The 14,572-nt window shown below is 47.3% G+C and overlaps 1 protein-coding gene across 4 annotated transcripts in view; it reads left to right on the forward strand.

Annotated features, from left to right (window-relative positions):
- KDM2B (lysine demethylase 2B) overlaps positions 1-14,572 on the forward strand; it is a 128,369-nt gene that overhangs the window by 112,173 nt on the left and 1,624 nt on the right. For 2 of the 4 annotated variants that reach the window (XM_075167717.1, XM_075167719.1), the window contains 9 exons: positions 2,084-2,227; positions 6,995-7,081; positions 7,614-7,883; positions 8,884-8,922; positions 10,547-11,220; positions 12,708-12,871; positions 13,357-13,518; positions 13,785-13,886; positions 14,212-14,430. In XM_075167717.1, the coding sequence (XP_075023818.1) occupies positions 2,084-2,227; positions 6,995-7,081; positions 7,614-7,883; positions 8,884-8,922; positions 10,547-11,220; positions 12,708-12,871; positions 13,357-13,518; positions 13,785-13,886; positions 14,212-14,430 (1,861 nt within the window). The remainder of the gene's footprint in view (positions 1-2,083; positions 2,228-6,994; positions 7,082-7,613; positions 7,884-8,883; positions 8,923-10,546; positions 11,221-12,707; positions 12,872-13,356; positions 13,519-13,784; positions 13,887-14,211; positions 14,431-14,572) is intronic. The other 2 variants (XM_075167720.1, XM_075167718.1) reach the window with 2 other exon arrangements.

The following is a 14,572-nucleotide window of genomic DNA, read 5'->3' on the forward strand; positions in this document are numbered from 1 at the left end:
CTAATGAAGAAGTATTTTTCTTCTTGGTATTTGCAGTTTTATTTCCAGGAGCTGTGGTTGGACTACAGGGCTTGGTAGCCAGGGTACTCTGATTCCTTGTCCCACCCTTGCAAGCACTGAAGAAGACCTCTCTGCTTTTCGTAGGTTCCCATTGGTGTAAATAGCAGGGGCAGTATTACAAACTTCCTTAGACCAGCAAAAGCACAGAAAATTAACAAGTTGAACTGTTGTAACTTTTAATGGTGCTTTACATTTCTATAAGCAATCCTATTGTCTTTACTCTTGTTCATTATGTTCTCTAACAATTGCAATAGTAATATATTGTGGTACCTATCCAACAGCTTCTAGCCAAAAAAACCCGCAAAACACCGAAGCAAGGCTCTGTGGAAGTAATGATCCCTACAGTTCTGGGATTGTGCTTTCGTCTGGTTAATAACATTGACAATATTAACTAGACACAGGCTTTCATTAAACTCGGAAGCCTTAAGAGAGCCTGTACTGCCGTTCAGAGAACAGGAAACTCCTCTGCATCACCAGTTCAATCAAGAAAGGAAACGGGAGCGCCTGGGACGCTTTATGCTGCACTGAATAGGTCTGAAGGGAGTGTGGGGGCCCTGTGCTGGGATGACGAGTTGTGACAGCACGGCTGCTGTTCCAGCCCGTCAGTGGGACAGGGCTAGTTGGGACACAGAGGAGATTCCCTAGACACCCCTGCTCCCAGCAAGAAAAATTGTGCTGCTCCTGGGATGTTTGTTCTTGTGTGTGGATATAAATACTTGTCGTGTGGGAGATAGGACAAAACAAGAGGACAGAGCTCTTACGGCTCTGGACAACTTAGCTTTTCTCTGGTTTACCTGCTGGTGGAATGGGATCATGGGGAGATTCCTATTTTGTGCTTGGAGGAAGGGTGGGAATTAAGTAGCATTTGCAAAATGCTTTTAAAATGGAGCGTGGGTAAGTACTGGCATGAGAAAGCAGGAAAGTGTTGCCGTAGCTAATGTATCAGATATTGGTGTGTGGGTCAGCACGCTGTACTCTGTAATGGCTTAGTATAGCTAGGTTCTTCCCTATCTGAAACTTGCCGAAGGATGCACTGTTGCTGCATAGATTTGGTCTGGTGTGGAAGTATCTGCTTATGGATTTTATTCACTCCATTTACAAGAGATCCTTGCCGTGAAAAGCCACATCTCTGGCTGCTTAATAGTTAAGGACTTGCAACCTAATCGATTGCATTTCACATTACAGCCAGGTTCTTATAAGGATCTTCCTTTTCTTTCTTGTAATGAGGCTTATACCTTTTTGCCACAAACCAGAAGTTTGTTCCTCATTAGCACAAAGGTGGCTTTTTAATTAGACTGGCATTCAGTGCTTTGACATGGGTGACAGATATGTGAGATGCTGCAGTTCCCTTTCTGCCTCAGCAAAAGACAGAAAAAAATCAGTATGCTTCTCACTTGTGACACTTGCAGGAGAGGAATTCTCTTTTTAAGTGTCTGTGCAGTGCTTTTTGCAATGTTCAGGTTGGGAGCAGGGCCCTAGATAATAGATTGTCAGTCAGGAAAAGGTCTGTTCTTGGTTCTGTTGTGGGCTTGCCGTGAGACCTGGACTGGGTCCCATAACATCTGTCTGCCCCGCTTGTAAAGGGAGCGAGCTGCCAAATTGCTAGTCAGATTGTGAAGCTTAATGGGTGTGAACAGTGATGTTCTAGGTTGCTTCCTTTCCCTCCCATTGTACACCAGTGAGGTGACTTGCATGCCAATGTCCGTGTCAGCTCACGGATTCAAGGGACCCACAAAAAAAGCATTTTCATCCATCCCTGGGGTGCCCCATGAATCTGTGTCGGTACAGGGAGGGCACTTCCATTCCATGAAACATGTCCTGTGGTGCTTGGTCTGGGTACCCAGCCCCGACTGTTTTTCTTGCCTTCGTTGCTCTGCTGGGCTGGAGCCTTCAGCAGTTTGCACAATTAATCCCTGTTTATGTCCTCTTTGAAACGAGGATACTGTAAATGCACATTGAGTTCTTCTGTTTCCATACGTCTTCCGTGTCCTGATCAAGACTTCTTCCTGATATGTGTAAACAGCCGGTGTTGCCTCATACTGCTGTGTGTCTGGTGTGCGGAGAAGCTGGGAAAGAGGACACTGTGGAAGAGGAGGAGAGCAAGTTTAATCTCATGCTAATGGAATGCTCCATTTGTAATGAAATCATACACCCAGGATGCCTTAAGGTGAGTACAAGGATGTTGTACATGTTGGAAACAAAAACTGGATTAGTTATCACCTTAATGTAGAAGTAGTGCACAGAAATTGGAACGCTTTCACATTTTCATCTTTGGAAACTTAAGTGAGCAAAGAGTTGATGTGAGAAGCAGGGTGACAGCCGTGGCACACGCAGCCCTGACGGGCAGGCGGGGATCCTTTGATGTAACAGCATCCCTGTAAGCAGAGACTCTTGCTTTGGACAACCTCTGAAATGTGTGTGCATGCAAATATCTTGTGGTTTTTTGTTTTGTTTTTCTTTCTTTTTTGCCTCTTGTTTAGGGAAGTGAGTAGTTTCAGTTGGGATGGGAAGCTCAAGAGGAGAGAGAAATCTGCCTGTACTTTTGGATGAGTTAGTCACAATCCCCGTGTCGGTAGCTCCTTCCTGTGCCCCACAAAGTACAAACGAGTAGTTTGCTGTTCGTGTTTGTCCAGGCATGGATGTGCCTTTCAGTGGCAGCTGGCTTTAAAGATATTAGGAGCAAATGTTGCAGTAGGAAGACCGCAGCTCTAGAGAACAAACTGAGCGAGTTTCAGGCTGCAGGAGTGCTCACCCTTGGCTGGCTTGAGTCCTGTGAGCAGCTATATTGGTAACAAAAGTGTCATTTTGGGCATATCTTTGTGTATTAGTGTTTAGAAGCCGCCTGTCTCCAGAGCTGGTTGGTTTCAGCTGATCAGCCATTTCCTGTTGCTGATTTGTTTATGGTTAAAGTGATTTGCCAAAGCAAATGTGTTCTGACACACCATGCCCCAGAAAGCAGCTTTTGGCCCTTCTGGGATCTCTGGGAGGAGAGGTATGTTCTTTATGCAGGCCCGGGGTGACGCTCTCCTGGCCTTTTATTTTTCTTGTGCTGTACATAGTCTTGCACCAAGCTATGTCTGTGTCATTTATTAGAGCAGAAAGTAGGTAGCTGGCAAACCAGAACTGTGGCTGTCTCCCTGATTCATGAAATTGGTGCTCACAGCTCCTGCCACAGATGGGCTCTGAAAGGGAGCTTTGCTTGCTTGGCTCTGCTTAAAACAAGGCTTCGGGGGTTGATGAAGCAAGGGAAGGAGCTGCTCGTTTTCAGAGGTACCTCAATTTTGGCTTGTAGCTGCTGCTCTGCTATTCCAGTCCTTCCTGAAAATGCCCTGCGCTCCCCCATCTCTCGCTTTGCAGCGTCAGTGATGCTTCGTGGCTGAGTCCAGAGGACGTGATTGTTGTCTAGTGGCAGTTCAAGTATGGTTTCCTCTCCCCATACCACATTTGGGACTAGTTGCACAGGATGTGGGTCAGATCTGTGAAATCAAGCAAGTGCTGTTTGTTCTTTTATGCGTATGTAGTGTTCTGAGTGCTGTTTTGGTAACTAGGAACAATGTCGCTTCGGGTATTTCTGAAAATTAAGCAGTGGGAGACTTAGTGTGCCTTGTGCGTCTTGTATTTTCATTTCTCAGTGCTTCTGTTGAGCTGGAATGGTGGGATAACTGGTACTGTTTATTTACTGAGACAAAGGGCACCGGTAGGATTTCAGAATCGTCTCGGAAGGCGAGATGAGACTATGCACCAGAGAACAGCAAAAAGAAAATGGAGCCTCTTCCTTGGTTCCCTCCTTGCTCTTTATCCCTGGGTTCCATGATTTTCTGCGAGACAAAAATTTGTGGCCATGTTTGCATGTTGCTCGAGCCCTTGACATGGGCTTAAGCCCAGAGGATGGAGCCCATAAATAGTCCTTGTGGGAAGCGCCTTTGAATGCAGATGCAGCCCCAGGGCAGCTGCTTCGGCTGTCCACCAAGAGAAAGTCCCTTCCTATCCTACTCGGTAGTACACATGAATTGTCGGTCATCTCCAATTAAATGTCTGGCAAATGTACTTTTGGGGGGGACTGGAATAAACTGGATCAGTGAAGGGGAGGAGGTGTCCTTTCCTGGCTTATTCCCGTGTGGAGTGAATTCCCTCCAAGACACGTCTCCAAAGCTTGTGGAGTAGTTGGGCACATGCACTGGCTAATTTGTACTCCAGGGCAGGTTGTTCCTGGTTTGAAGTCCATCCTCTTCCAGCTTCCTGATTCGGCTGTACAAGTTTGTGGTGTGTTTTCTCTGTGGAAAAACAGTGTCAGAAGATGACCTCTTTGAGGAGATTAAGGGCAGCTCAGGTGCGTCTGTGGTCTGACACACTTGCAGCCTTGAGGAGCTTCTGTGGGTGCCTCTTGCTGGGGGAGCCCTGGGTACCAGAGCACATCAGGTGCTCGCGTTGGAACCGCACTAAGGACAGCCAGGATGTTCCACGTACTGGGACATCTCATGGGAGGTTTCTGCCATGCTTCTTTCCTTGAAAATACAATACCAACACAAATGCGCGTTTTGCTGAAGAGATTCTTATGAATACGGTCTTGGCGAGCATTTCACAAGCTCAGCATTGTTTCCAGAGGGAGCTAGAGATTTTTGGAGGAATATTGCCTTTTGTTGTTACAGATCGTTCGAGTTGAACTGATACTGATGGGTTTTTCTTGCTACATGTCAAATTGCGAGTAATGCTGGTTAGCACGTGTGAGTGAGCGCAGTATCTGATGTTGTCTCCTTAAGAGAAGGGGTTTGTTTTCCCCCGTAGGAGCCTGTTCTTTTTCATCTTGGATGGATATTATGATAATGATGGAAAAGGTGAATATTTAGGTGCCCTGTCAGAACAGCAGAAGTACAAGGACCTCTTCCAGCACAGCTGCACTGCTGCCCATGGGTTCAGCCCAGGTGCGTCTCGCTGCTGATGTTGTTTCAGTCTTGGCACTGCCAGAATTCTCGGCTCTCACTCAGCGATGTCAGATCAGCATCCGGGGGTCTCCAGATTCCCTAGCAAGAAGACGTCACAGTAGCGTAGTCTCATGTTTAGACTTTCTGAATTGCTGACCTCGTGCTGCAGGTATGTTTCTGAAGATGCCTCACGCTGTGGCTCAGGCACCCACCTGCGCTTTGTAGCAAACACTCAGAACTGGCTCCCACCCAGCCTGAAAGGCTTGGGACAGATTCAGTGGCAGGTTTGTGTGTGTCTAATTAGTGTGCTTACAGTTCCTCACATCTGTTCAGTTCCTTAAACTTCACAGAAAGGACAGAGCTGTAATGCTTTCCCTTTAGTAGCATTTGTTCTATATTCGGTGCAGGAAATAACTTGTTCCCAACTTGGGCTTTGGCCAGGAATTGTTCCCCTGAGGCAGAGATGTATACAACAACTCCTGGAGTATCTTACACCTACCATGGGAAAGAAGGTTCAAAGGCGCGCAGTTGTGATAAAACCAGTATTTAAATTCTGCCCACTTCATTTACTCATTTATTAACTCCAGAAGACTTGCTGAGAGAGACTGACATCCCATCACTCTCGCTAGATGGTGAAACTAGAATGGCTGCTGTCTGGCTCGGGGGCTTGAGGAAGCAGTTCCCCTAAAAGCAGGGCTTGATCCTGCACAGCTAGTGTGTGTTCGCTGAGCTGGGAGGAGAGGAGGAGATGTTTCAGAAACGTGAAAAATCTGCAGATCTTTGCCCCTGCCTGTTTCAGCCGCAGTCTCCTGCTACTGTGCTGCTGATGCCAATGCCTAGCTATTTGTCTTGACAGTACCATGTTTATGTTGTCTATAATAGAAATAAATTAATCATCTTTTTTTTTTTTTCCCAAGGCTTATTTCTGAATATATAACTAAACCCTTAAATGTGAATGTGCCATCAGTGAGCGTATGTGTTTGTCTGGAGGGTGTTTTTACCTTAGCTCTCCTTTTCATCCTCAGTTTCATTCACAGAAATGCCTTTTCAGAAACACCCATCTCCTGTTTGGAAAGTAATGTGGGCTCCTGTATGGAAACTCAGAAACCAGCAGCTTTTCAACTGCGTAGGGCAGGACTGTGCTTTTATTGTAGTGTAACAACACTGAGCGTGCGTCTTCTCTTTCAAAGAGCAAAATGTCACAGTCTCTCGGAGGCAGTGAAGTAGTGAGCATTTCTCTTCCTTACGCTAGGGTAACTGTGGGTGTGGGAAACTAAAACCGCCGTCGTGTGTCCAGTCTTCTGAATGGAAGTGCCTGTTCTCCAGCTGACTTGGCAACCATCATTTTTATTGGCACATGGGCTTGAGGGCTGGAGGCATGGGACTGCTAGTTCTGATCCATAAAGAAAAATCTTTTAAGGAACACTTGATTACAGTGCAGGGTGCTTTGCTTCTAAAAATGCCGAACGGTATTAATGTATGTGAGAATGTGTGTACGGGAAAAATCCCTTCCTATTAAAAGATCAGACTGTGCCTTGCTCCAGGGGGCACGGGGGGACACAGGACGGGACTGAGCTTCTCAAATAAGTGGTGTGGGAGGATGTTTGGAGATGGCGTGATTACAGTCCTGGGTTTTGGTTTGGGTTGTTGAGGTGGGTTTTGTTGTTTTTGGGTTTTTTGCAAGAGCAGAATGTGCCCTGTGTTAATTGGGATTGTCACTGACCTTCATAAAAAGCCCAGACCTTTGTCCAATACCAATTTGGCCAGCGTGCTTTCCTCCCCTGTTGGCATCATCAGAAGGGCAATTGTGCAGGGCCGAGGGCTTGCTCAGCACCAGCAGGATGGTGCAGCACCTGCAGTGATCTGGGTTTCTTTTCTGCAGCCATTGGGAGGGCAGCAGTCGATCAGAGTAAATTATGAGCTGTACAAAATGCCTCTAAATGATCTACCTGTAGACTTTTGCAGCCTTTTGCAGCACGATTGTGAATTGAGTTGTGCCTCTCTCTTACCAGGTGAAGGAATCGGATGGTGTGGTTAACGATGAGCTGCCGAACTGCTGGGAGTGTCCAAAGTGCAACCATGCAGGGAAAACTGGAAAAGTGAGTTTAATGGGAATAAGTGGTGCTAGAATAAGATACAAAATCTCAAGCATTCCCTCTGGCTTGTAGAAATAATTTTGCCCAATACCAGCTTTTGATTTTGTGCTTAATTCAGTTGAGTTGAAGGAAATAAGCTGATGGCTTTCTATTCTTTAATAATTTTTGTATTCTTGTTTCATGTACCAACACTTCACCCAAAACCTGGGGAATATTTAGGTTAGTTCTGTGCACTGCTGCATGTTAATTTCTAAGATGAAAATACTTTTTTAAAAAAACAAAATCCACAAGCAATTATGCAAAACCTGAAGTGTCTGTTGGAATTAGTGAAACATTCTTTCTTTGCAACCTGAGACAGACAGGGCAAGTGTGTTGTTACAAAAAAAACTTCATGGAAGTTGAAACTACTTTACTCTTAACTCCTTGCTAATTATTTTGTCTGTTACAAAGTGATCAACCCACCAGTGTGGCAGGCATCTTAAAGAGCCGAGAAAGGCATAAGATATAAAGTTTGTTTGTGTTTTGTGTCTCTTTGGCGTACAAGCAAAAGCGCGGACCAGGATTCAAATACGCATCAAATCTCCCAGGCTCATTGCTGAAGGAACAGAAAATGAACAGAGACAATAAGGAAGTAACAGATGCTGCAAAACGGAAAGGGGATTGTGAAGAAACTCCCAGGCGGAAATCAGAGGAACATTCCAAAAAGACTCAAGTTGACTCAATACTGAGGAGAAAGTCAGACGAAGTGCATCTGTGGAGGAAAAGGAAATTTGAGAAACCCCAGGAACCCCCTATGAGAAAGCGGGTATGACAAAACACTCTTTTCATGTACTTACACAGATGCGCGTGGGCTGGTTGCGGCTGATGTCTCTTGCCTTCTGGCTTATAGCTCATCTTGAAATCGCAGATTGTTACAAAAGAAGCTGAGATGTTTTACCTTCCTTTCTGAAAACTGCTAGTCTAGCAGGACAGTAGTTTGAGCAGCGACACTCGGGTTGACGTTCAGAGGCCGAACAACTGGGCCATGGCTGTTGTTTTATTCAAAATACTAGAAAACCCACTTTAACTGAAAAGCCTTTACAAGGTGCTTGGAGTAGGAACAAGGTGAAAATCAATTTTTAATGGAAACTTTTTCATCTTTATCCACTTGGTGGCGCATGGCAGCTTGTTTTGTGGCTGATTCAGGGACGTACAATACTCATAACCCATCAGAGGACCTTTAGAAATGACACTTTCTGTAGCCTGCAGAGAGGAGGAGCTGCTCACAACAGCGATGTAGACAGCTTTTCCCTGAATTTAACAGTCAGAGCTCTTGGGCCAGGCAGGGACACTCTGAATTGTCTTGTGGATTGCGAAATACGGTACTTGTGATATACAGAAATGCTGGTTTGCAGAGGTGGAAATGAGGACCTAGATTTCATGTGTCTCATGAGTAAATAGCTGATGGCTTTAAAATCAGAATCAGTGTCTGGTTTTGTATTGCATATGTAGTTCACGAGGAGTGGCAGTCAGTCCGCCCTGTGAGGCTGGACAGCGGGAATGCTACAGTACAGTAAATGTAGGGATTGGGGTTGCTTTGGTGGAATGAGAGAGCAAAATTATGAGACCAGTTTATGCATATCTGCTTTCTGGCCATGCTTTCCTTTTCCCATCCTTATGGACTCACTGCAGTGTTTATGGACGGCTTGAATTGCTCCATGAAAGCCCCCCAGTGCGTGAGGAAGGCGCTGTGGATCACCAAACCTTCATCACACAGCACAACGAATGTCATGTTTTGGGGTTTTTACTTTTCTTTCTTCCAACAGCTAAAACTTGGAAAAGAAGAGAAACTCTTCAGGAGGAAGGTACTTTGCCTTTTTAATAGATGTGTTCTCAATCTCTTTTAATCCCCTCTCCTCATGCGAGCTGAATGGTGAGCCAGTTTCTCTATCAGTCATGTCCTTGTGTCACTGCAGGCATTTTTATTATCGCATTTACATCTTGAAATTACAGAATATCTCTCTCATGGAAACGTTTACACTTCAGGATAGTTTAGCTGCAGTGTCTGGTTTTACATTTTCCGTTCTCTTGTCCCATATTAAAATACAGCAGCAAGCTGTGTTTTGATGACCCAAGGAATAAAATTCTCTTTCTATACTGATGTTTCACTCTTCCTGTGTGGTTGGATCTTGCCCCTGCCACACAGCCCCTCAGCGTTCTGTACCACAGCACATCCCTGGAGTCCCCCGCTGGCACCCCAGGGAGCCAGGGATAACCTGGCACGCCAGTACCGATTACCTCTCAATCTGGCACCATAACAGGAGTCCAATACCTTTAAGCACTCGTCGGTGCCCTGTGTGAAGGATGCTGCAAGCTGACAGTAGTCTGATGATGTAATTTTTTTATTCTAACCTGTCACTAACTTACTGTGACCTCTCCCTTTACAATATGTTAATTTAAAGACAGGGTGATCAGCTTTCTCCGCTGCGCGCCGCAGTCTGAAGCATAGGAGCGCATCCACTGACTTGATCCAATTAGTTTATTGTGAAAGCATAGACCTTCTGATATAACAAGTGCGTTCACAGCAGTTCTCTCTTTCTTGCCAGTCCAGATCTCTTGTTGTTAGAGCTGTTTCATTTTAACAGTTGGTGGCTTCTTTCTTGCTTGTAGTGATCAGATTAGACTTGAAGTCTTCCCTGGTCTTAGTTTGTACATCTCTTACGCTTGTATCTGGTGTGCATCAAAGGGAGATTTGATTAAAGCGAGCAAGTGAAGTGGAGTTTGCTGTTATGAACAGTGACTGGGGCAGGGAAGAAGGTGCCAGCTAACCTCTGTCAGCCTGCGTTGTGTTGGAGGTCGTGTCAGCGTGGGGTCTCACCAGGCTAACAGCGTGTCAGGCCTGTCAGTCAGATTCCCCGTTCCGCATGCACCGGAGGTGGGGGAGGCTTGAGAAGACGAGCAGAGTTTAGCAGGACGTAGAGGAGCAGCGTAATTAAACGAGGCTGTGAGTATCCAGCGGTAAGGGCCACAACAGCACAGCCACAGTGCGAGTCGGCGATTGCGATGGCCGTTGGGCATGAACGCACGTCGGCCAGTGTTTAAAGTGGGTGCCCAGTGAATGTGTCCCAAGCCTGGTTTCTTCTGGCCTGCTGGGGAAAAAGCTGTCTATAGTATGCTGCTAATCTTCTGTATACAAATTGTCCACTGTCTAATAAGGCCCTTAAATCTGCAGGATTATGCACGGTGAATAAATGCATTTATCACTCTCTTGGAGCCCGGAGAGCCAATAGCTGGGACTCCTCATCCATGATGGCACTTGAACTTGATACCTTTGGCCAGTGAATGTACCCTTGTGCTCAGATGGGTGGGGCCCCGCGCTGGCGGGCAGCCCGACCCCCGGGCAGGGCTGCCTGTGTGGAGCATCAGCATGTGAAGCATTGCTGAGTACGTTCTTGCTCGAATAGTCAGCCTTTGTCTCTTCCTTTCCAGCGGCGATCGTGGAAGGCTCCAGATGACCGAACTGCCATGATCAAACCCCTGCGGCGCCTCAAGCAGGAGCCAGAGGATGACCTGCCAGAGGCACCTCCCAGGTCCAAGGATAGCGACCAGTCACGGTCCAGCTCGCCCACTGCAGGCCCCAGTACGGAGGGCGCCGAGCCCAGGGACAAGAAGAAGTTCAAGATGAGGCGGAAAAGGCGGCTTCCCAATAAGGAACTAAGCAAGGAGCTCAGCAAGGAGCTCAACCAGGAGATCCAAAAAACCGAGAACAGCCTTGCTAATGAGAATCACCAACCCATCAAATCTGAACCTGAGAGCGAGAATGAGGAACCTAAGCGTGCTTTGAACAACAGCGAGAGACTCCATAGGTTCAGCAAAGGGTTAAACGGGACTCCCCGGGAGCTGAGGCACCAGCTCATCCCCAGCCTGCGAAGCACACCTCGGGGAATAACCCGGCCACCGCCTTCGCTCTCTCCTCCCAAATGCATTCAGATGGAACGACACGTTATCCGGCCACCTCCCATCAGCCCCCCTCCGGACTCGCTCCCCCTGGATGACGGGGCAGCCCACGTGATGCAGAGGGAAGTCTGGATGGCTGTCTTTAGCTACCTCAGTCATAGGGACTTGTGCATCTGTATGAGAGTTTGCAAGACCTGGAACAGATGGTAAGGAGGGCGGGAAGCCGAGCCGGGTGTAACGTGTAGCGGGAGGGACTCGAAAGGGAAGAGGGTGGCGGAGGCACGAATGCCTCCTAGAGAGGTGTGCAGGTCGTCACTGATGCTCGGTTGAGCGCAAGGAGAAGGGGTGACCAGCAGTGCCTAGAGAAGTAGCCTGTCTTCTGGTGCTTTCTCAGAAACAGCGGTTCCCAGCATTTCTGATGGGAATTGTGTGTGTGTGTGTGTGAGCATCGGCGTCAGTCTGCCGGGGCTGTAACGCCCCAGAGCAGCCTGTTCTGTAGTTAGACACCACAATGTTCTTGCCTGCTGGAACAGCCAGTCTAGGTCATGCGAAGTCTCGGTGTCATTCTGCCCCCAGGACTTGCTGACTGCTAATGCAGTGGTTTGTTCAGTTCAGCTATTAAATATCTATTGAGATATAGTGAAGATCTCCCAGTGCCCTCGGTGTTCTCCTCAGAAGGTCCGTGCTGATTGTTTCCCCAAAGAGGGTGCGTGGAGAGCGATCCCGTTCGCTCTGTTCCGTACCGGCAGAGCTGATGGAGGAATCCTTTGTTACCGTATTTACTCACAGTGTGTCTGTTTGGTGCCCGGGGTACCAGAGTGTGAACACTGACACAGTCGGTGACTGTACGGCAGCAGGAAGCATTAGTCGACAGATTTACATGTTTCACTGAACTTGCAGTAACGTCTCTTGTTGGCTGTCATCTTGGATTCAACTGTGATGTGCACACAGATGGGCAGGTTGTAACAGAGACTCCTTTCTAGCACAGTCTAGTAACAAACTGGGTAAATGACAGAAAGGTTGAGAGGTTGACAATCCGGTGCAAGAAGATGTGTGTGGAGTGCTTCCTCCGTGGGCTTCTTGGTGTCGCAGAAAGCTGGTAAATGCCTTTTCCGTGTAAGTGCAGTATTTTTTAATGGAAAAAATGAGAAAATGCAGAAGCCTGCATGGTTTGGACTTCTTGCTTGTTGCCCTTAAAGAACCACAAAGAGAGCGTAAAAACAGATAAGCCATGTAGACAGGAATAACACAAAAGCACCAAGCAGGAGGGGGGGGAATCTGTTTCACAAAATTCATTGGTTTTAAGTAGGGAAGGCACAGGGGAAATTAAGACAGTAATATTTAAAACCAGTCTTTATATTCAGAAGGTAAGCAAGGTGTGGCTTGTCTTCAGGCTAGAAAATGGATTTTAGTAAGTGCTGTGATGACTTAAAATGGGATCCGAAGTTGTTGATGCTTGTAATTCTGTGGAAATAATTCCATGCTTTATTGCATGATATATTTGATGGAAAAACTTCAAACCTACATAACATTGTGTGGTGGTGTGCTTATCTTAGCATCGCTCAGCCTTATTTTTGCTATTTTCAGTTAAATGCTGTCATTTTCCCTACTGTTTAATGACACCTTTTAAAGTCTTGAAGAAATCAAAACAAGTGCCAAATTAAGGGCTGTTGGCTTTTTTCTTTTTGGGTAGGTGCTGTGACAAAAGATTATGGACCAAAATAGATTTAAACCATTGTAAATCCATCACTCCACTTATGCTTAGTGGCATTATTAGGAGACAGCCTGTAACCCTTGATCTTAGCTGGACAAATATATCTAAAAAGCAGCTGAGTTGGCTTATCAACAGACTGCCAGGTAAGTGATGTTTTTTGACCACCTCACTCCATTTAGCAAACCAGTTTGTATCTAAACTGCAATCTCTGAGGAGTGTCTGTAGGGATCCGGGTGTCCTAGGAGAGGAGTAGATACGTAGGAGTGAAGCATCGGCGGGTTAAAACGGGCCCAAAATTAGTTATGTTGTGACTACTTGACACGCTAGGTAAACTGATTTGAGACAGGTCTTCGTCAGCAGGTGATGTTGCTATGGAAAGTGCCTGTGCTGACGTGATCAGCGGAGGGGGTGGTGGGGGTCTGCTCTCACCCACAGTAATGAAGTTCCAGCTGGTGGGAGAGAGGCAGAGCTGGGCAGGAGGAGGCTTACGGGGTCCCTGCTTGCCCTGGAGTGCTGGGATTGTTCGTCAGAGCGGTACCGGCTTCACCCGACCTGTGCGTGGTAGCAGAGATCACCGCGGATGTCTCTCTGGAGAGGCCACGTGCTCCAACTTCTTCTGTATCTGCAGGTCTTCGAGACCTGCTGTTATCAGGGTGCTCATGGATAGCAGTGTCGGCACTTTGTAGTTCCAGTTGTCCTTTACTCCGAACTCTGGACGTGCAGTGGGCGGAAGGACTGAAAGACGCACAAATGAGAGACCTCTTGTCGCCACCCACAGATAACCGGCCAGGTAACAGGCGGGAGAAGCACGCGGGAGACCTGTCCCAGCCGTTCTCTGGCATGTTCTGCTGCTAGTCCCCCTTGGAGGAAACGGGCAGAAACCCCCGCAGCTAGCACCGGCGGGGGTCTGGGCTTTGCTGACGCGCGAGGTGTTCGAAGTAGTGACTTGCAACACCTCCTCGCTGGAAGCCACTGGGTAACGAGTGATGTTCTCTGGCTGCTGAACAGTCATCTGAGCCACTGTGCTGGTTTTCTGTCTGACTTTCTTCTCTTCAGGCTGCAACGGGTGTACTTTAGAGAGTATGGAAACACTTTCTTCCAGTTCAGGGAAGGAGCAGTTCTGTGGGTCATGCCACATTCGCCCGGATATCAGCTCAGGTGAAATTTTGAGCAAATCAGATCTGCTTTCTGGCATGCACTGCACAGCCTACTGCTTATTCCCGACTTGTAATTCCGCTGGGCCCCTGCAGTTACTTTCATCCCTTTTGTTTTGAAATCAGGAGGTGGCTTTGTCCACGTGCCTGTTCCAAAAATAGACAAGTGTTCCTGCTGATGTCCCCTCCAAAGCTCCAGACAGGCAAAAGCGTCTGAAGTTGACGTAGGGCAGCAGTGTTGTGTGTCACAGTGCATTTCATATAGATCTGCAGATGTTTGCAATTCGGGGTGAGACTTCTGGGAGTGACCTGCTGCCTCCGCTTTCCAGGTCAGATCGACAACCGGAGTAAGCTACGGAACATAGTTGAGCTGCGTTTGGCTGGCCTGGATATTACAGATGCTTCTTTGCGGCTGATCATAAGGCACATGCCTCTGCTCTCCAAACTCAATCTTAGTTACTGTAATCATGTGACAGATCAGTCTATTAACCTGCTGACCGCGGTTGGAACCACCACGCGGGATTCATTAACAGAAATTAATTTATCAGGTAAGCAACACAAGCGCAGGGGAGGGGGGAGGATGGGAATTGCCCATTGGCGTTAGACTGGCGTGAGACACTCATCAGTGGAAGTGGTTTTACCCCGCTCTTCCCCCGCCCCACGTAACTCCCCCCCAGGCCTCCATTTGAG

The sequence above is a fragment of the Calonectris borealis genome, chromosome 18, assembly GCF_964195595.1.
Source record: "Calonectris borealis chromosome 18, bCalBor7.hap1.2, whole genome shotgun sequence".
In the NCBI taxonomy this organism is placed as follows: Eukaryota; Metazoa; Chordata; class Aves; order Procellariiformes; family Procellariidae; genus Calonectris; species Calonectris borealis.